At 33.4% G+C, this 22,230-nt stretch overlaps 1 protein-coding gene across 4 annotated transcripts in view; it reads left to right on the top strand.

The window, feature by feature from the left end:
• LOC140450313 (protein amalgam-like) overlaps positions 1–22,230 on the top strand; it is a 140,452-nt gene that overhangs the window by 77,089 nt on the left and 41,133 nt on the right. For all 4 annotated transcript variants that reach the window (XM_072543871.1, XM_072543870.1, XM_072543867.1 and 1 more), the window contains exons 2-3: positions 13,226–13,456; positions 21,004–21,260. In XM_072543871.1, the coding sequence (XP_072399972.1) occupies positions 13,226–13,456; positions 21,004–21,260 (488 nt within the window). The remainder of the gene's footprint in view (positions 1–13,225; positions 13,457–21,003; positions 21,261–22,230) is intronic.

Here is a 22,230-nt window from a genome sequence, read left to right as displayed (position 1 = left end):
AATGCCACTCTAGGAACTTTTGACCCAATTAGGGTCGCAATATCTAAGTTATTAGATTCTTTAAAATTGTCTCTGTCACGAGACGATAAGAATTTTGGCTCACAATGCCAAGATTTTGATCGAGCAAATGTATCGGGGTTAGCTCCCCGCGAAGCTGTATCGGCAGCGTCATCGTCAGACACCCCATCATGGAAATCATGCAAAGAAAAATCCTTGGGCAAGGATTGAATATTAGAATGGACCTGAGGTCCAGAGAGATGTACATCATTAAAGGATAGCCCCGTAGAAGAACTCGCGTTTGTATGAGCGTCACGAGTCTTATAGGACTCACTATCATTTACCACTGCAACAGGTGGAAGGGAATATGCAATACTGTTAAGGCCCGTAGGTAACGCCTTAGGGACAGTATCTACATGAGCTAAAGTCGAGGATAGCTGACCTGACGAACTAGGCGCCATCACACGAGGTATTTGAGACGTGGATGTCTCGAAAGCAGGTTGAAGTTTTGAAAAAGATGAGTCTTTTGACATATGATTTTCAGAAGATTTAACTACATTGAGTAGATGGCATAAATCTGAAATAAGTGTGGGAGGTCTTTCCCCCACATGTAACCTAGAAGAACAATGGGATGCACTACCTACTTTATAATACGTAAAGGATGAGAGGACGGGCTCCCATATTATAAGTCCCATTGCCTTACAAAACAAATCGTCTACAATGTTTCGATCCTCGCTATCTTCAGCGGAATCTACCAATAAGTTCTCGATTGCATCCTGTGCGCATTCATATTTATCATACTCAACCTGTAAATACTCACGACGAACTTTCAAAAGATAATCAATATCGACCAATGAAACATTTTCTGCAATCCAATTACAGTGACGAATAATTGCATTCTTTGCAGACCGTCTCTTGAATTTGAGGGTGTCCATTGTTTAGACAAAAATGGAGCAGCTTATATTTAAAACTCACAAGACAAAAAAGAAAAAGATTGTGAATGAGTAAGAGTAATTGTAAATCCCTGGATTTTTTACAGAAACAAACCAAAGAGATACTTGTATTAGTCGAAACAGGTTTCTACAATAAGACAACCACAAACAAAATAAAAAAAAGAACAGTCTCCACAGACCAGGTATCTTATCAAGGAAAAGATATATCCCAACATAAAATGATTACAATCTGTTACTAATGTCCCTACAATCAGGAAAAATTAAACAAAAAAAATGGTTGTAATAACCGAAAATACTTTTTCCACCCTCACAAACACTAACGAATACAAAAGAAGAAATGTCTCTACAGACTGGGTATCTTTTTTCATAAAATAAATACCCCGATGTAAATGGTTATACTAACCGTAATAAGGTCTCTAGCATAAGAAAACCCTAAACAAGTAAAAGTAAGAATGTCTTTCGGCAGACTGAGTATATGCTTAGACAAAAGAAATACTCCACTAAAAGCACTATGAAAAAATCGGCAAGAAATGGGTATACAAACCCGAAAAAGGTCTCTGTCATAAGAGCACCTTTAAATAAAGTATATAAAAAAGAAATAGTCTTTCGACAGACTAGTTATCTTTCAGTATAAAAGAAGTCTCAATGTAAGATGGTTATAAAAACCTTAAAAAGGTCTCTGTAAAAAGAGCACCTTGAAAATTAATTAATGTAAAGTACAAAATCGTCTTTTTGCAGACAACTGGATATCTTTTAGTATAAAAGATATACCGTAATGTAAAATGGGTATAACAACCGCAAAAAAAGGCCTCTGTCAGAAGAGAACCTCGAAAAAGCAATGTAAAAAAAAGAAATAGTCTTTCGGCAGACTAGGTATCTTTTAGTAGAAAAGAATTATATATACAATAAATGGTTATAACAACCACGAAAAGAAGGTCTCTGTCAGAAGAGCACCTGGAACAAAGAATGTAAAGAAGAAATAGTCTTTCGGCAGACTAGGTATCGTCTTTCGGCAGACGAGTAGGTATCTTTTTACATAAAACAAATACCTGACTATATAGTTATGATAACCGCAAAAAGGTATACAGTAAATAAACCTTGTACAACGTAAAAAGTAACATGTCTTTCGGCAGACTGGGCAACTTTTCAGATAAAAGAAAACCCGACTATACTATGGTTGTGATAATCGCAATAAGGTCTCTAGCATAAGAGAACCTCGACAACGAAATAGTCTTTCGGCAGACTAGGTATCGTCTTTCGGCAGACGACTGGGTATCTTTTCCAGCTAAAAGAAATACCCGACTATAATATGGTTGTGATAACCGCAATAAGGTCTCTACCATAAGAGAACCTCGATAAAGAAATAGTCTTTCGGCAGACTAGGTATCGTCTTTCGGCAGACGACTGGGTATCTTTTCAGATAAAAGAAATACCCCAACTATACTATGGTTGTGATAACCGCAATAAGGTCTCTAGCATAAGAGAACCTCGACAAAGAAATAGTCTTTCAGCAGACTAGGTATCGTCTTTCGGCAGACGACTGGGTATCTTTTCAGTATAAAAGAAATACCCCAACAAATAGTTATCACAACCAACTAGGCTCCTACCATAAGGAACCCGTGAGCAAGACAAATAAAATGGTTATCATAATTGATAAGGTCCCTACCATAAGGAAACCGTAAACAACGACATATTAACTAGTTGTCATAACCGACAAGGCTCCTACCATAAGGAAACCGCAACTACACATGGAAAAGAACATGGAAAAAGGGTATCTACTATCAGAGAACCCTAAACAAACAAAAAAACAGAAAAAGAAGAAGAAAATCCGGCTCGAAGGACCATTATGTTGCGTTCTGCACATACGATGACCTCAATATAACAATTGGGGTCATCCTGAAGGGGGAGAGAAGATATTTTGTTCAATCTAGAACACGCTGGTTGCCCCCTTTTGGATTGGGGTATGTATATTAAAATAAAAGAAATGAAAACAAGTGGACTGTATAAAACTCTATTTTAACACGAAGTAAAAGCAATCATAAATATACATAACCCAATATACCTACAATTATAAATAAAGAAGAATATAAACTTAAAAGAAGAAGAATATATGTAGTACAAACTTACACACAAAAAGAGAACCATAAACAAAACAAAACTGTCGATTGTATATATACCACGTTATAGATAGAAATAATATACAAAAAATAAAAAATATGAATATATATATGTCATATAACAACAAATTATTAAACTCAATGCAAAAGTATACTCATAATACACATTATGAGTTAATATTAGGTAATAAAATACACAACACTGTGATATATATACAAAAAGAATAGTGAAATTATTATAATATGAAAAATATACAAATCTACATAAAGGTAATGAAATGTTCTCAATCAAGTTCAATCGCGATCGCGGCACAACTGATAAAAAGTTCGAAGCAAATATGACATCTATATACCAAGTAAACGTACTTGATATATGCAGCAACAAAATTATGGTATTGTTCCTTACCCAATGAGAAGATGGCACTCCGGCCACCGCAAAAAATATGTCTTCACCGACGAATAACAGGAACCACCAAATTCATAATAATGTAACTTTTCTACACAAAACGACTTCCTCGGTAAAAGGACCGATGCAAAGTGTCAAAGGTACTCTTAACCCAAACGCACACACATGTGTGTGGTTTGAGAGATAAAACTCGACTCTGATTTTGACCGCAATGAAGTGTCTCGACGCGCTGATCTTAACTTCAAAAACACATATCCTTATCTGGCATATGGAACTTGCCCTTCTTATCTCGCAGATGGCTCGTCTTGGAATGTTTAGCCCTTAATACTGCTGTGCCCTTGTACACGCAAATCTCGTTTAAATATACGGGGAGAATCGAAACTATTAAAAAGTCTGTTAATTTATTACAAATGTTTATATATCGTTGCGAAACTGCAACAGACGGTGCTCTATGAATGTGGACTTTTTGTTGTAATCTATGAAGCAGACGACCATATTTTGGTTAACATCCAAGAATCTCTAAATTAATATATTAAATACAAAGAGAGTTTTAAGAAAAGTTTGGCATTCCGTTTAGATCATTTCAACTCTTTACAACATAAGACTTAGTTTTTGGTCTCTTGGTAGGTTATCCTTAGTACGGTGGAGGTGATCAGGTCAATAACAATGTTATTTTAACACATTTCCAGCCCCTCTTAAAGTAATTTTCGCTTTTCGTCTTCTGAAACACGGTTTATTGGTTGGAATCCAGGTAAAAATCGCAATATCCTGGTGTAAACGTTCCGCAATTATAGATCTTGCATGCCTATTACTTAAGCAAGATATAGACTAAAGATTCCCACAACAAAGTTCTTTAAGTTGTATTATTAGTTGACTAACACACTCACACGACTAAATTTGGTTCGATTTTTACATAAACACAACCACAAAACGATGTTCAAATGAATTTTCACTCAAAATAAAAAGTTCAAAGCTTCAATAGTAAGTCTAACTCTCGCCAATATGTTTTTGATTAATGCATAATATGCGAAAAATATAATTTCAAGCCTTCTTCTATATACTAATTAAAAACATACCAATAAATAATTACTTATGCAAATGAATGTCTTTCAAAGGCCGACAATTACAGGATTTTGTCGAAAGACGACACCGAAGCGAAGGAAATGAAAAAGAACGATATGGTCTTGTACTTTTTGTTTGTATAGTAATTGTGTGTAGATTCAAATTAACAGTCTGGAAATATGCTGATTCCAATCTGAATTGCAGATTTGCTTAATCGTGTTTTTCAAAGGCGCTGATGGCGCTCTAATGAATAGACCATTTGCATTTTTTTCGTTTAGACCTTGAGACAGAAAACTAGTACGTGTAAAAAATATGTGATTTAAAAAGCAGCAAGATAATTGAGGAATGAGGATGCGCCTAATTTTGTGTGATGTTAATATTATTATGGACTCTAATAAATAGATAGATGCAAAAATCGAATTATAGAAAATATAACTCAATAAAATCAATATGATACATGTCTATAAGAATGTTTTGTCACATGTCGCAGAATAATAAAATAATGGATGATATTAGTAATACATATTATAACATATTAATACGTGGACTAGCCGAATATATAATACGATGTTATAATAATAATTAATCTCAGGGTTTTTAGGGTGTATTTTATAATAAAAATTTTGATGATTTAATACAGCTGTATAATTGTGTTTCTTTTATAGAAAGCTAAACGTTAACTGACTAAATGCAATGCGAATACTGTCTTTTTGTGTTCTATTCACATCTGTAAAACTAAAATATATACAAAACGGTCAGTTGTTAGGGTTTGAAAATCATAATATTACGGCTCGCCCTCCAGAGGCGCAGCGTCAGGGGTTGGTTTGTTACACTATATATTATACAGCTTGTCAAGTCTCCAACCGTCAGGTTTTTAAAGGTTTATTTGGTTGATAAAAAGCTCGGTACTACTGGCCATTTGGGTCTACTACGCATAATAGACACGTTTACAGATAGTTTCATATCTTTGACAATCTGTAACAATAGGTTTCTTGTAACTGCCGTTCATAGATAATAAGAAAAACGACTGGATGAGTAAGTATAACATATACAATAATAAAATCTGGTTTGTAAAAAAATCTGTTTTTGAATAGTATAATCACTTTGATTTCATGTCTTTTCTTAAGTCTCATCTTACACTATGCCCTATTCACGCCTACTGTTTTTATAACTTTTTCCATTTTACTTTTTAACAGTTTTTTGTTCAATACATTTTTTGCCGCATATCTCTTCCATGCTTGTGATTTTGGATTCTGTTTTATTGAGAAAGTTGTCAGCGCAATAAGTGCCGCGTTTGCTCACTGCAGACAACAAGCGCAACCATGATACCAATTCAGAGCTATGTTTGACGCTATTTAATCGTAATCCGAAGGAGTTTCTACGTCATTTCGTAACCGTCGACGAAACGTGGATCCAGTGATTTACACCAGAGACCAAAGAATAGTCGAATCAGTGGACGGCACCAGGCGAACGTGATCCGAAGAAGGCGAAGACTGTCCTATCGGCAGAAAAGGTGAAGGCCACAATTTTCTGGTGTTCACTACCTAGGGAAGGACAAAACGGTCACAGGACTTTACTATGCCGATTTATTGGGCCGATTCATATATGGGGCAAAGAAAAAGTGCTCTTCCACCATCACTACTACCCCGCTCATTCCAACGCCATAGCGAAATTGTTTGAATTGTTTGAATTGGCCTACGAACTGTTGCACCATCCACCGTATTTTCCAGATTTGGCCCCGTGCGACTTCTTTTTGTTTCCAAACTTGAAAAAGGCAGTCGCCGGGCAGGAATTTAAGTCCAATGAGGAGGTCATCGCTTCCACGGAAACCTACTTTGCAGACCTCGAGAAAACGTAATTTTCAGATGGGTTAAAGTTTCAATTTTCCAAAATTTTTGTTTTTCTTTTGTAAGCTAAGTACTTATCAGACCGCCCTAGTATGTTTATACCTCTTTTGTAATCTAAGCAATTGTATTTCAAGCAGGCTTCTTTTATTTGGAATATACTGTCTTAATCGCACCCTACCGTTGAACAATAAGGCACAAAATTTAATTAAAAAGTTTTTCATAAAAAGTCTAGGACCGGTAGAATTTTATAGAATTTATTGCTGTCAAATGTCTCATTGTATGAGAAATGCAGCACATGTAGATTGGCTAAAAATTTATCACGTGACATAATTTGTAGGAATATTGGTGTGTGTAAGGGTTCTTTAGACCAAAATTTCGAATATGTCAACTTCTTATTTCTAGTCACAAGGCAACTTACAGCTATAAAGCAAAAAATGTAATTTTTTGCTAAAACGAGGCCATCGCTTTAGCTTAGAATGTGGCTTTACATTTAAAGTAATTTATTTATAAGATTTGTTGGTTTCCGTAATGGTGTTAGCAACCAATTCTGTACATAAAAATTTTTGGAAACATTCTAATATTCAAGGTGTATTATTAAGTGCTTCTAAACTATGTCCACCCTGTGGCGAAAAGAACTTATAATGTCTTGTTGGTTCAAAGTTTTATATTATTGTGCCACCGAAAACACTTTCAGGCATTTTTATATGTCTCAAAATCATCATTGTCGCTTCTCACTTTTTTCATGAATTTTGAGGCAGTTGTTGATCCCACGACAGGCTGTTTTTGTATAAGTAGGCTCGGATTTGATGTGGATGGCTTATATAGATCGTCTTCGTTTCAGTTCCGGTGTAGTCCTCGTCCGCTAACAGAGCACTTAACTACATCAAACTCTTTAACAGAAGTATTTCTAACTCTGCCTCTGGTAATTTTGTAAATGCACGTTACACCCCTTTACAAAACAAGAAACAACCACTCGACTATAAAAGCATGTGCAATATAATTTGGCCCGCCACCAGTACTCACGACGTGTAAATTGTAAGCACGTGAGTTTATTCCTATTGGTCAAATTATCTTCCCGACATTTGTTTGGAGCATCACTCTATAGCTCAAAAAAGTTGACTTGAGCATTAAACAACTTATTAGCTTTTATACACGACTGCAGCACTGAGGGCACTAAAAAAATTTGCGAATATATCAAACTTATGCAGCGAAAGGCTTAAATTTATATACCTTAGTTTATTTGTTTTAAAATTTTTCAATGGAAAAGTAAAATTTATACTTAAAAAAATATTTACTGATGTATTCAATTTAAAATGTATTATTGTCATTCAATATCATCCTAGTGCAATTCTCATCTCCCCCTATGTCAACATATTGACTCGTCATCCACACATCTATCCCATCCACTTGTCATTGGGTTAATATACGACTATTTTCATTTCAATTTCCAGCAATGACTATTTTTCTAACACTTCCTTTTCATAAAACCTCTGAATAAGCAATTAGTAGGGCCCTTTTGAATTTCGAATGCAGACAAACTATAAATAAAACATATAGGGGTGGCATTTTGGTTTTTCAGCTGCTCTTTTCGGTATGTTCATAAGCGTAACTTCAGAGGGATAAGTTGTTAAAGTTATATAGAGGATTGTTAAGCCGCAATCAGACAGCTCGTGGAATGGCGCTCTTCGCTGGTTTACGTCGGCAAAGAGAAACAGAACATCGGTTCTGTCCTTTCTGTATATTATTTTACTTCAGTTTTTTTTGTTACATTGGAACGTACATATGCTTGTTGTAATCTTTAATTGGGGCAATCGATGTTTACTGTTTGCTTTGTTTTTTTGTCATACTTCTCAATTTTTTCTTTAGGTAACTCGGCTAGAATATGTTAACACACACTGTTTTGTTGTCTTTAGATGTAATGTGAACTGTTTTTTTTTCTACAACATAAGTAGTGAGCCAGATGTTGGAACTGGCTGAATATAAAGTCTTGAATTTAAGAATCCTTCGTCGAATTAATTTCAAATTGGTAGTAAATAATATTTAAGATTTTAAAGCACATTATTTTATGTAACCCAATTACAAACAAACTTTTTTATTCGTTATTTTTCTGCTATATACGAAGAGTGAAACATCATTATTTCGTTTATTTTAAAACTTTTATGTATATATTATAGCTATTACAACAGAAGCTCTCACTTCAATGTAAAAGTTTTTTAACTATTATGGTATACAACCAACTCCCGGGAATTCTCTCACTTTAGAAAAAAGAATAGGTCTAAAAATGAAAACAAATCGAAAAAAAAAACAATAACAAATGCAGATAACAATTAAAATATACCTTTTCTTCTCCTCTTTTATCAGAGGAGGCACATCTGTCTTTGACACGTGGTCGTGAGACATTTGTAATTAAGTTATAAACTCCCCTTTCGTTAAACTCCACCAAGAACCAAGAAGTCAATGTTGCTAATGATGATTTTTTTTGCAGCTACTTTTGAATTTAATTTATAACATCTTTCGCATGCCGTGATACTTTTTAGATAATAAAATCTTTCCATTCTAAAATAACAGTGATTTTTAATGTCACTAAAGTGGCCGAGATTACACTGTTGTGTTGGCGAAGCGTAGTGCCTGATTTGAGACGCGAACATTATGCCTTTATTGCCGCTCCAATCCAACAATTTATAGAAAAAAAGTAAACCGCCAGCTTAAACGGCTTGTAACGAACTTTCAAAGAGTTATTTCTTAACATAATTTCAGCAATAAAACATTTTTGTCATATATTTATGAAGAAAATTCATAAATAAAACTGAAAGATTTACTACCTTTTAAATAATTCCAAAAACAATAAAACTTACTGACCCACTTCGGAGTAAACATTAATACCTGTTTTTCTAGTGAAACAAAAGTGGGTCACTAGAAATAACACTTTATGACCAGGAGAAGCTTGCAAAAACGGAATTTTGCGACTGGTTTTAATTTGAGATGAGATATAGGACGCAAAAATGATACCTTTTCGTATTTTAAGTTATTAATTTTAACAGAAAGAATAAAAAATTATTGGTATGTTAAAATTGATGATATTTCTACTTCTTCAAAGTCAAATTAATATTCAACAGAATCTCCACGGTTCATTTTCTTTCCAGAACCTTCCGATAGCAATTTACAGTTTGGAATACGAATTGTCAAAAAAGTTTTTCTAACATGGATTCTACAGTATTCATTGCCTTTCGCTCAACCGTTTCCATCTCTCTCTGCTGTCCCATTCTCTATCGTTTAAACCTCTCTTGCTCATGGCGTCGTCTACTCTGTTCCTACAGGATCTTCGGGATCGTCCTCTTTTCCTCCTTCCTATGGGGCTTCATTCGGTTATTCCCTTTATCCATCTGCAGTCGCTGGTTCTTATCACATGTCCATACCTTTAGTCTTTTTTGTGCTATGTATGTTAGTATGTGTGTTTCTATTGATGTTATTTGCTTTATTTCGTCATTACTTCTCCTATCCATTCTTGTTACTCTGCAGCATCTTCGCAGGCATTCCATCTCTATTGCTACTATCTTACTGCTGTTTTTCTTGATGATAATCCAATTTTCAGCACCATATGTCATAATACTTCGCACTAATGTTTTATAAATTTGTGTTTTTGTCTTCATATTTAGGTGTCTATCCCACTATACTAAGTTAAGTTGTCGGATTGCTGTTCTTGTTTGTCCTAATCTTTGCTTAATTTCTTCCACTCTTGCCTTTTTGGTGATTATAAACCCCAAATATTTGAATTTATTCTTCCCTTTGATTGTTACATTGTCGTCTGTAGATCTTCTATCTTCTTCACTTGTAGATAGGTACTCTGTTTTCACGAGGTTAATATCTGCGCCAGCCTTGGTATATTCTTCTTGTAGTTTCTTCATCATGTAACTGAGGTCTTCTTGATCTTGTACAATCACTACTTGATCGTCTGCAAAGCTTAACGTATATAGGTATTCGTTTCGTAGCGGCACTCCCATGCCTTCGCATTTTCTTTTCCATGTAGTCAAGACTTTCTCTAAGTATATTTTGAATAGGGTTGGAGATGTGGAACAGCCCTGCAGGAGCCCTTTTGTTGTGGTGAAGTCTGCTATGATTCTTGTTTCCATTTTAATGGATACTTTATTTTTTTTATACAGAGCTTTTGTAGCTTCTATGAGTTCCGTCTGTATTTCTAATTTGTAGATGATTTCCCATAGTTCTAACCTTGGTACAGAGTCATACGCCTTTCTCAGATCCACAAGTGTCAAATGTATATCTACTTTTTGCTTTTTTTTTTCAACAGGTGTTCCAGTGTGTATATGTGGTCTACGCATGATCTTCCTGGCTTGAAGCCTGCCTGATCCTCCACGATTTTACCTTTTATCGCTTGCTCTATCGCAATCGCAATCTAATTTCTCAGTAAATTCCCATATAATCTTTCTATTATCTTAAATATAGAGAAGAGAAATATAGATATCTTAAATATAGAGTCATATATGCCTCTGTCCATTCCGAAATAATTCAGAAATAAAAACATCAATTTTTAATCAAAGTTTATATCAAATATTTTTTAGCATTAATTCAGAATAGATTTATATTGTAAAACAATGATACGCCCGTGTTGTGGTTCGTCTAACGGCAATATTGAAGAGTAAGGTCAGGATCGGAAAAAAAATTTATACTACCTGCCTTCAAAATTCGAAATATCATGCGAAAAGGGCAAACAAATAGCGCGGCGTCATTTTAAGCATGAGATATGGCGCTTGATCCTTAATCCAATATAGGGTTACGCGGAATCTTGTTGAGGTAACACTAGGGGGTTGGCAGGGGATTTCTTTTAAATACTAATAGGTTCTTTGTCGAGGATGAGTTGAAAGCTTAAGCAGTGCTTAAAAAAATATTTATTGTCTATGGGGGTCCTTTTTTAGTTCGTGGTTGAATTTTAAAACGTGATGTGTCAGTTTTTTATGTGGGTTAACGATGGAGTCACAAAATGGGTTGAATCTGGGACGCACATGGTTAGCACATTAGTACGGTAATGTTATTTTTATATTTCGGTTTGATTAATAGTTTTACAAAACCGTTTTTATTGCATCATCATCGTAAAAATTAAACGACAGAGGAAACGACAATGGGGGTTTAATTTGAAGATACATAATAGTTTTAACAAAACAGTTTTCGTTTATTCGAATATTTTTTTCTTGGATTGTTCCTGTCAACTAAAATAAAATGCTCTAAAATAGTAGATAGTTGTGGTTTCAACAAATATCTAATTTATTATCAACAATAAATACCCTTTTGAACTTGCTCCAACCAATTTTCTAGCGCTTTTCGCACTATGGACTGTAACGATGTAGAATCTATCCCTTTTTAAAATTGTTTGCAATTTTTTATTGTTCTAAATAAAGCAAAATCTACGATGCCAAATTATAGCTGTTATAATTTAATTTAATTTAACGAAAGCACAAGCTGAATATAGCCGCAAATGTCAACCATGAGACAAAATATTTCGGTTTGGCAGTGTTGGGATGTTTTTATAATGCATATGTTGTATGCTTCAAATATAAAGAGAGAAAGCTTTTAAAAAGTAAGTACATTGTGATTATATTATTTTACGAATGTTTTGAATTTATATAAAACAATAACGAATAAATATTTGTTTCTTTCGAGATTAATTGCAAACATCTGTTGCAATCTGGCAACGTGGTTTGAAGATTGCCAAATATATCAGCTAATCTATCAAAGGATAATTGCCAAATAATTTCTAGTAATTAACTGCAATTAATCTACAAAGCAGCAAATATTTACTCGTTCGTGTTTTATATTTATTCATAATTGCAGAATTCATAACATAATTGTAATCTAAATGTACTTTTCTAAAGCGTTCTCTTTTTATATTTTGAAGAATACAACATATACATTATAATATATACCTGCCAACACTGCCAGAACGAAATATTTTGTTCCATGGTTGACATTTGCGGCTATATTCAGCTTGTACTTTCGTTAAAGTTAACCAATATCTATATCTCGAGGTGTGGAGTGATCATGAATTTTGCAAAAGTTTATTTCTTCTGACTTATGTTATTGCAAAAAGAAGTTGTATGGGATTAACAAATTAAATACTTTTTAAACTAATTGATGAATAAATCTGAAATTTTAACCGCATTTTTAACACTAGGAACCAACTTTTCACAACATTTATTGAAATTTAAAAATTCTTATGTTTATTACAGTTTTCTAAGCAACAAATTAGTAAAATCGACATTTGTAAATCGCCATTTTAAAGCTTTTAATTAAACGTGTATTATCATATAATTACCTTTAAATTCGTTCAAAATGCTTTACTTTTTACTGGTTAACGAAAGTTCTTAAAATTGTGCATTTTGGCCTAAAATTGGTTAAAATTTAAAAAGTCCACCGAACTCACTGCAGGAAACAGAGGTTTTGGTTATCGAGGTCTATAAAACTCAAAAAAATTTCAAATATCTGGCGAGGTCAGTGTCCCCAAAAAGTTAGTTTTTTAGTTTATTTCTGTGTACTATTGTAGATTTGATACATGACTTTATAAATTAGTATAATTATGTATACTATAGTATTAGTATAACTATACCTACAGGATTTTTTTGGTCCCCTAGATGATCCTACCAATTTCTTTTTTTTTTAATAAGCCGGTGGTGACTAATAAGTTACTGAAAATAAAGAAACTAAAACGAACTATCGCAAAAATATAAATATAAATCTGAAATCGCACAAATATAAATTTGAAATTGATCGAATTCTTTCTGAATAAAATTATTCTATGTACTACTCTCACCACTTTATTCTTCTTTGTTGCAGGCAAACCAAAACCTGAAAATGACGAAGACACTTATGGAGCTCTTTTAGACGAAGATCTGCAGAATGACGGCGATGACGACGAATATGGCGTAGATGGCCCAGACGACGGTCCAGATGACATTAGCGAACCTGTAAGTGAGGAAGAACATGCCGAGTTTAGGACGCAACCTCAGGTGTTTGTGGCAAAAGTTGGAGAGATTGTCAGGCTACCGTGCCAGGTGTCAAACCACGGTAAGAATGATTTTAACCTAATATATCCAATACAATAAAAATTTCTTAAGAAACAGCATACTCTCAATAAATAACTTCTTGGTTTTCACTTTAAGAATTAGGTTTCAAGCCTATTTCGTCCTCAATATTGCCATCTCCTTCGGTGCTGTCCCGAGTCTCTTCTACATGTCTTAACCATCTATATTGGATTCTTTCAATATTTTCTCTCAATTTTAACGTGTTTTGTTGTATTCTGTTAATTATGTCAATTTTGTTAATTCTTTTAATTCTGTTAATTCTGATAATTCTGTTATTTTAAGTCTGTAATTCTAGTAATTGTGTTAATTCTGTTAACATATTGATTGTTATAGAAGAATTTGTATTACTTTTAGTTAACGCCAGTGCCACCGAGACGGCACTACAATTACATTAAAATTCTCGGTCAAATAGACCTCGCTGGTATGCAGAGTAATTCGGTTAATTCTGTTCAATGTGGTAATTCTGGTAATTTTGCTAATTTTGTTAATTTTGTTAATTCTGTTAATTCTGTTAATTCTGTTAATTCTGTTAATTCTGTTAATTCTGTTAATTCTGTTAATTCTGTTAATTCTGTTAATTTTGTTAATTATGTTAATTCTGTTAATTCTGTTAATTCTGTTGATTCTGTTGATTCTGTTGATTCTGTTGATTCTGTCGATTCTGTTGATTCTGTTGATTCTGTTGATTCTGTTGATTCTGTTAAAATCTTCTATTGTAATTTTGACAACTTCAAATATATATAACAACAATAGGATATATTTATGATGAATGATGAGTATGCCTGCAAAATAATCAAGTAATGACAGGGAATAGTTAAGATACCGAAAAAGACCATGATAGATATGTGGAAAAAGCAACAGGAGTACAGAAACTAAATACAGTAAGCTCTGGGCAGTGAAAATTAAAATGCATTGCAAAAAGATCTTTGTGGATGGCGAGGTTACTGATAGTAACTTTATATTAATAATTCACGTTTTAATTAAGTATTCTAGGTTTCTAATGACATACATCCCTATTTTTATACTACTAATCACATTATAGATCATAAGTCATCTTTATTTGTAATTACTGTTTTAATGGGAATAAGCCACAATTGAAATTTAATAACAAAGAATTGTATTTATAAAATACCTTGTGAATGCGATCAGTTTTATTTAGGTGAAACATTAAGGCCATTAACTGTTAGAGTAAGTAAATATATATATATATATATATATATATATATATATATATATAAATATATATAAATATATATAAATATATATATATATATATATATATATATATATATATATATATATATATATATAAAGAGGTTAATAAAAGGAAAATATCACTATTCAAGTTACTGACTTATATGTCAATATATAAGTCAGTAACATCCATAACGAGGATACATCATTTATGTTTTTTAAATAATATACATATAAAATCAGAATTTGATGGTTATTGAGAGTAAACTAAATGTAAGACCAAATACTTATCATGTCGGGATAGTATTATGAGGTTTTTTTCCTGGTTTTTTCCTCATGATTTACTATGGAATCATTAACAGGAGAACTTTACTTCATCATGGCATGTCGTTGTCTTTTTAAAGACGAATCACATGTTACGATTTTTTCTGATTTCATGTAATCGAATGAACTACAATAAAGTCGTCCCAGGAACGCAACTCAGCAATATTGGTAATATCATTTTAAAGTCTTTTTCCTTTAAAATGTATAATATCTGTCTGAATTGTCAATATAAATGAGTCAGATAAAATTAAATTATTAGAAGAATTTTTCACCAAGTGAACAAAAAACAAAATTTGTTTAATTTATTAATGTTTGTATTTTGAGAACGATTTCCGAAGTGGAAATTGAAACGTCAATAAACGTATTTTAAACTTCAATTGTGGCTTATTCCCATTAAAATAGTAATTACTTTAAAATGCCACAAGAAAATAGCTTGGGAACAATATCTTAACTTTTATATTTCAAGTCCAACATTGAATTACAGATTAATAAATTATATTACCGGTTAATTTATACATCATATTTCACTTTCTTTAACTATTTCCAGTCCAATATTGTACTCCAGATAAATAAACTAAAGTTCTTTTCTTTTAGAGTATTTTTTTCGGCCAGCAATATCGATTTTTTTGTCATTTAAAAAATCAAGCTGAACTTTTCAACAACATCGAGTAAAGACCAGCGGCAAACGTTCCGCAATTCCTAATGAACCTACAGCAGCGTTCACCATCCCTTTATTTACAAACCAGATATTAAAGTTTACCCTTACAATCGATACAATTAAAAGGGCTTGTGTCTACCGAAAATACCGTTTACCCTGCACACGTGGCCTCTTAAAATAATGATTTACGTTGACAGACTAGATAATTAAATCTAAGAGTAGCTGTACGGCAAAAATACGCGAAATTCCCCAATAAGGCTTAGGGCAGAGCTATAGCCGGAGATAGGAGCCGAATATTAAGAGAGCGAACGCTAAATCAAAGAGGGTTAGGATCGTGTACGTAACTCTGGAGTAAATTAGGAAAGAGGGAAAAATTTAACATGGTGGAAGTTTGTATGTAGATTGCTATTTCTTGTTTTAAGTTCCGATATTGAATTCGTGATGTTTATTCAACTTTAGTTTTCATAAAATTTTTACGAAAATCTCTCAATTTTGGTATTATTAAAATTTTGTTTCCTGTTCGCGTGTTACACACTGTAATATCATACGTGGTCATCGTTGAACAGCCAATCGGCTTGTTTTGTATCTTTCATTTATTCCTGAAAACCAGTGCAGAGGTCTAAAACCCTGTACCAGGTTTTACACGTCTAGTGAGTGGGTACCATATCTGAGTCTTGACTTGGTAGTCAGCCCTCGAAAGTACATGCCGCCTATGATTTAGCAGTGGTGTAAAGTTTAATTTTAGTAGTTATTTATGTTCTGTACCTAGTATACAGCGTAAGTCTTAGAAGTTCCTATAAAATGTAGAACCACAGTTAACTAGATGGTTTAGTAAGGTATCTGAGTTTCACTAAGGAAACTATGTGGTTCTAGATTAAAAGAAAAACATTACAGGACAGGGAAAATTTAACATAGGAGCAAAAGAATTTAATATCACAATCTCATCTCAGAAAACTAAAACAATAGCAATCGGCAAAGAACCAACCAGATGTAAAATAAAAATTGATGGTATCAGTATTGAACAAGTAATGGAAATAAAATACCTTGGAATTGCACTGTCCAGCTATGGGGAATGGACAAAGAAGTGAGAGATCAAGTACAAATCGTATTTTTGGCTGCACCTTGTATCGATTTCCCACCATTTGTTGTTGAGTTATCATTCTTGCTGGTTCAAAAGGTTCCATGTGCTCTACATGACTTACTTATCTCAGTCTGCCAAGCTTTATCAGCTTTACCACCACATTTTTTTTTAATAATATTATTGTTATTTTTAAATAGTTGCGATTCGTTCGATTTTATCAATAACCAGGTTTCTGATTCATAGGTGAGCATTGCTTTTCATAATCAGAGTATTATGATCGTTTGTTATTTTTCCGTCTTTATTTCTACACATAGTTTTTTTTTAATTGGCTTTGGCTTGAAACCTTTAGCCACGTAATTACATATAAATATTAGTATTCATTCATACAGGATTGTACAAGGAGGACACTTTTCACGCTCAGGGATTCATCAGAGCGGCTTTATTCTAACAAACAAGACATAAACCACGGTTAGGTAGGTGGGCAACATATATGGTAAACATACAAAGGAAATGTTCACGCATTCGATCAATTTTACACTCATCTTTAATTTAATTTTTACAAGAAATATCATAATTATTTTAAAGATTTTTATATTGTCTTCACTTAATAGAAGATTTACGTTTAATGGCGTGCTTAAACCCTCTTTTATCGATTCTTTTAGCAGCCACGTGCTTGTATTATGATCCATGATCTACTTTTAATCTTAAGACAGTTGACACTGTGTTTCTGCTTAGTGTGACATCTTTGTAAAATTGTTCTAAATCTACTGTTGGTTGTAATTTGTATAACTTAGTGCCCCTGCTTTCACCAAACTGAATCCATTGTCTGTCCCATTTAAATTTAATATGTTTGATATAGGCAAGTAGGTCACATGTGTTAAATTCTTCTATCACCATATGTGGGTGCTGTAATGGATTTTTAGCTATAGAATCAGCAATAGTATTGCCAAGAATATCTGAGTGTCCCTTAACCCATAGAAATTGGAAAATTAGAAATCCATATGGATCTGATAGTTTTAGTAACTGTTGAAAAACTTCTAATATGAATATACTTATTGCTATTTATTGTGATTTTAAAGTTTTGCAAGGAGTGTAATACTGACAGTGAATCACTGCATATGACAATTTTGTTCCACTGGTTTTCACAGCACAATTCAAGGGCTTTGTATATAGCACATGCTTCAGCAGAAAAAATGCTGGATTGATTATTTAAAATAAATGATTTTTTAATCTTCATTTTTGGTACAAAGTAAGCACTGGTTGTACATGTTGGTGATTTTGACCCGTCTGTATAGATCACAATATGATCTGAATAGCCACTTAAGATTTCTTTAAGAGTAGTGTAGCAAAATTCGTTTTGGTATTTAGGGATAATAATATTTGTAGCTAGAACACTTGTTAGATGTGGTATATCCAACGATTCCCAGATAAGATTCTTCTTCAGTGCCTTATCCGGTCCGGATGTTACCGGCGTCCCGGTCCTCTTCTGCCAAATACTTTACCCTGCATAACAAGTTGAAGAATTCAATATTTTTCTTCGTTCCGCATCACGTGGCCGAGGTACTCAAGCTTACGTTGTTTAATTAAATTAAGCACTTCCTTTTTCTTTTGTTATGCGCTGTAGGACCTCAACGTTGGTGACATGGTCCACATAAGATATTTTTAGTATCCTTCTGTATATCCACATCTCGAAGGCTTCGATTCGTTTTTCAGTGGCTTGCGTCAGTGTCCAGGCTTCAACTCCATATAGTAACACTGGAAGAACGTAGCACCTCACTATCCGCATCTTGGTTCCCAAACTGAGATCACTGCAGCACAGCAAGGATCTCAACTTAATAAATGTAGACCGTGCCATTTCAATTCTGGATCTAATCTCTTGAGCGTAGTCCCATTGTACGTTGAGGGTAGTTCCGAGGTAAGTGAATCTGTCGACTCTCTGGATCTCTTTGCTACCTGCCATTAGTGCCCCGGGATTTAAATTTGTACGGCTGACAACCATGAACCAGATAAGATTACAAGGGGAATTTATTAACTTCAGTTCGTTGCATGTTATAATTGCTCTTGCAAGTGGTGGAGAGTTTTTTTTAATGAAGTATGTAGATGTTAAATCAGCTTTATTTAATTCATTAATTATTTTTGCATTATAAGTGCCACGATAATGTTGGTTTAGGAAATATTTGCTTGCCAGATATTCTCTGCGCAATGAGAGTGGGTTTTCAGATGCTAGAGCTACGGTGGCTTCATTTGGAGTGCTTTTCATCAATTCTAACACAATCCTTAGAGCTTTAAATTGGATTCTATCAAGTTTACGTAAATTGGTTATGCTAGCTGACGCATATACCACACAACAGTAATCTATTATAGATCTTATATAGGCTCGATAAAAATTCAATGCAATGTTTTGATCTGCACCCCACGATCTCTTACACACCATTTTAAGAAAATTAATACCTTTTTCGCAGCGACCAATTGTATAATTAATATGTTGAGTCCAAAGCAATTTTCTGTCAAGTACGACACCAAGATATCTAAATTCCGAAACAATTGGAATATCATTGCCATGTAAGGTTACAGCGTGATGTTTAATAGGGTGTTTTCTTGAAAAAAATACTACGGCACATTTTTGGTACGAAATATTGAATCCATTTAACCAAGTCCAATTATCCAAGTTGTACATAATATGTTTGAGTTCAGTAGTGCTTTCACTGTACGTTTTCTTATGTGAGTAGATGACAATATCATCAGCATATTGTAAGCAAACAATATTGGGAGACCATAAGTTGTGCAAATCGTATGTGTACAAATTAAAAAGAAGTGGACTTAAAACAGCTCCCTGTGGAATACCTTTTGATGTGATCTTGGGTCCAATAATATTGTGACCTACTCTTATCGATACACTTCTGTCTTTGTATAGATTTGATAGTAAATGTGCTATCGATTTTGGAATGCCAAGACACACAAGTTTATCACACAGTATATTTAAATCAATATTGTCATATTATGCACTTTTTATGTCAATAAACAATGCACCTATTGTCATGGAATTAGAAAAACCAATTTGTACATCTGTAGTCAGACGAACTACTGCATCTGTAGTTCCATAGCCTTGTTTATATCCATATTGTGTTGCTGGTAGAATATTATGCCGCCTTAACCAAATTTCCATTCGTAATTTTAGAATTCTTTCGAATGTTTTAAAACTGCATGACAATAATGTTATTGGTCTATATGATTACAGATTATCTTTGTCTTTTCCCGGTTTTAGAATTAATATAACAAAGCAATCATTAAATTTGTAAGGGGATATTCCAGTTTGCAAAATACAGTTATAAATATGTAGTAGTAGTCTTTTAGCCAGTACACCCATTTTTTGTAACATAATGTAAGAAATCTGATCTGGACCTGGAGCTGTGTTTTTGGATATTTTGATAGCATATTCCAGTATAAACTCTTTTTGTATTTTGTTTAGTTTTTGATAGAGTTTTCCCATGCTTGGTTTTTCCTTTTTGTTATTCCATTCTTCGACAAACCATTGTTTGTCCCAAATACCTCACTAACTGTTCTTTTTATGACTTTAAGCCAGTGCTGCTGCATGTCATTCTTTGGGTCTACATTATTTTAAGTTTTTATCTATACTCTTCCACTTTGTGAGGATTTCTAATTTTCATATACTCGTCACCAACAAGTATAAAAGCTGTTTTGTTTGCTAAAAGTTTGTGAATGTGAATGGTCTACAAAATATTGTCCACCAAGAAAAATTCTGACAAAAGAATTTTTTGCTAAGACCAAGAAAAAAAAATAACATTTTGCTAAGGCTTTATAAGAACCAAAAACCATTGTTTTACGTTTCCTTCATATCAAGTTAGGTTCAATGAATCAATTTATAAAGCCTTGTTTAAGGTTTAATAAAGCAGCTTGTAAAAGACCTGAGGGGAAACATGGTGAATTTAATTTAAGTATTTATGAGAAAAATTCGCTTATTTATCTGAAGCCGAACTAAAAGAAGCGGGTTTTTCCAATAGGAGATGGCGCATGAAAAAAAAGATCTTGCTTTTTGCTCTGCATCTCCTGAAGTAATCTCTAAATGTATATCTTCTTTTAAATGTCTTTGATCTTCAGATGATTAATTCTTTTATTCTTTGCAATGATTTTGTATTATCCTATTTGCTTATTTTTATTCTTTTTATTATTCGTTTTGATTATTATTTATAATGATATAATTAAACTGTCAAGTTTGAATATAGAATTATTTAAAACTTTCTTATTTTTTCAGATGTTATCAACATTTGGCAGAGGGATGACGTTTTGCTCTACCAAGGCCATGTGGCTGTCGATACAGAGAAGTATTCAAACATACGCGAATTTCCAGATAACGCACTAGAAGTCAGGATTAACAATGAGAAAGATTATGGCAATTACTCGTGCATCTTAATAACTACGAACGTCATTAAGAACAGACCCAGACTAATCCACAGAGTGGTCGGCCCAACTCCTCCAAAAATCACTGACATCCGAACAGACAAAAATGAGGTAAGAAAAATTAAATAAAACATTGTATCTGTCTATATAACGGATATGTCCAAATAGCATCATCATCACCACTAAATTCGTCGTTTCCCAAAAAAATTATAATCGGCTGTATAGTTTCCTCTATTATCATATGTTTACACAAGGTTTGTTCCTGTTTCTCTGTTATGCCATGTCTTGTAGCTATTTGCCAATTCTCAGATAAAATTTTTAATATCTATTGAGTAATTTAGTAGTTGACAAATAGCTTAAAGTTTAGATATTTTATTTAAAAAATCCTTTATAAAAGGAATAATAATATAAACGAATCCTTTCGAGCTACATCACAGAACGTTTTCAGAATCACTATTCCATCATCAGTGCTTATCTAGGTTTACACGTTTGAAACCACTAAATGTAGGTAAAAACCCTTGAAATGTAGTTAAATAAATTTTAAGTTTCATTGTTGCTGATAATATTCTAGGATGTTTAAGTTATAGACGAAATTTACTTTATGGTAACGTTGCAACCTCCAATACTGGGTTTGCTGGCCCTTAGACAAAGTGTCTTTGAGGACTTGTTGATAAATATAGACACTTTGTGTAAGGATCAGCTATCCCCGTGTTAAAGTCCTACGTTGCCATGAATACCTACCACATTTTAAGTTTAAAAAATGTATTATTTCTGGCGACATATACCTTTAGCTAAGTCCAGATTAGTTCAATGGAAGTATAAGTAGAAGAAAAAGAATAAAAAAGAAAAAAATATTAAATGAATGCTGTAGGAAAGTCAACAGATGGATGAATGAAAATGATTTAGAATTTAGTTAAAGGTCCCCGAAATAGACCACATCGGACTTTTCGATGTGGGAGTAATATCATTGAGCCAAAAACTGTGTTAAATATCTGGGCATACGTTTAGATTCAGGCTTACGATTTACGAAGCAGATAGTCAATGTGGTCCACAAAGCGGAATCGGAATCTTATAAAAATTA

Source organism: Diabrotica undecimpunctata, chromosome 9 (genome assembly GCF_040954645.1).
Source record: "Diabrotica undecimpunctata isolate CICGRU chromosome 9, icDiaUnde3, whole genome shotgun sequence".
NCBI classification, from domain to species: domain Eukaryota; kingdom Metazoa; phylum Arthropoda; class Insecta; order Coleoptera; family Chrysomelidae; genus Diabrotica; species Diabrotica undecimpunctata.
This window is presented reverse-complemented; position numbering and strand designations above follow the sequence as displayed.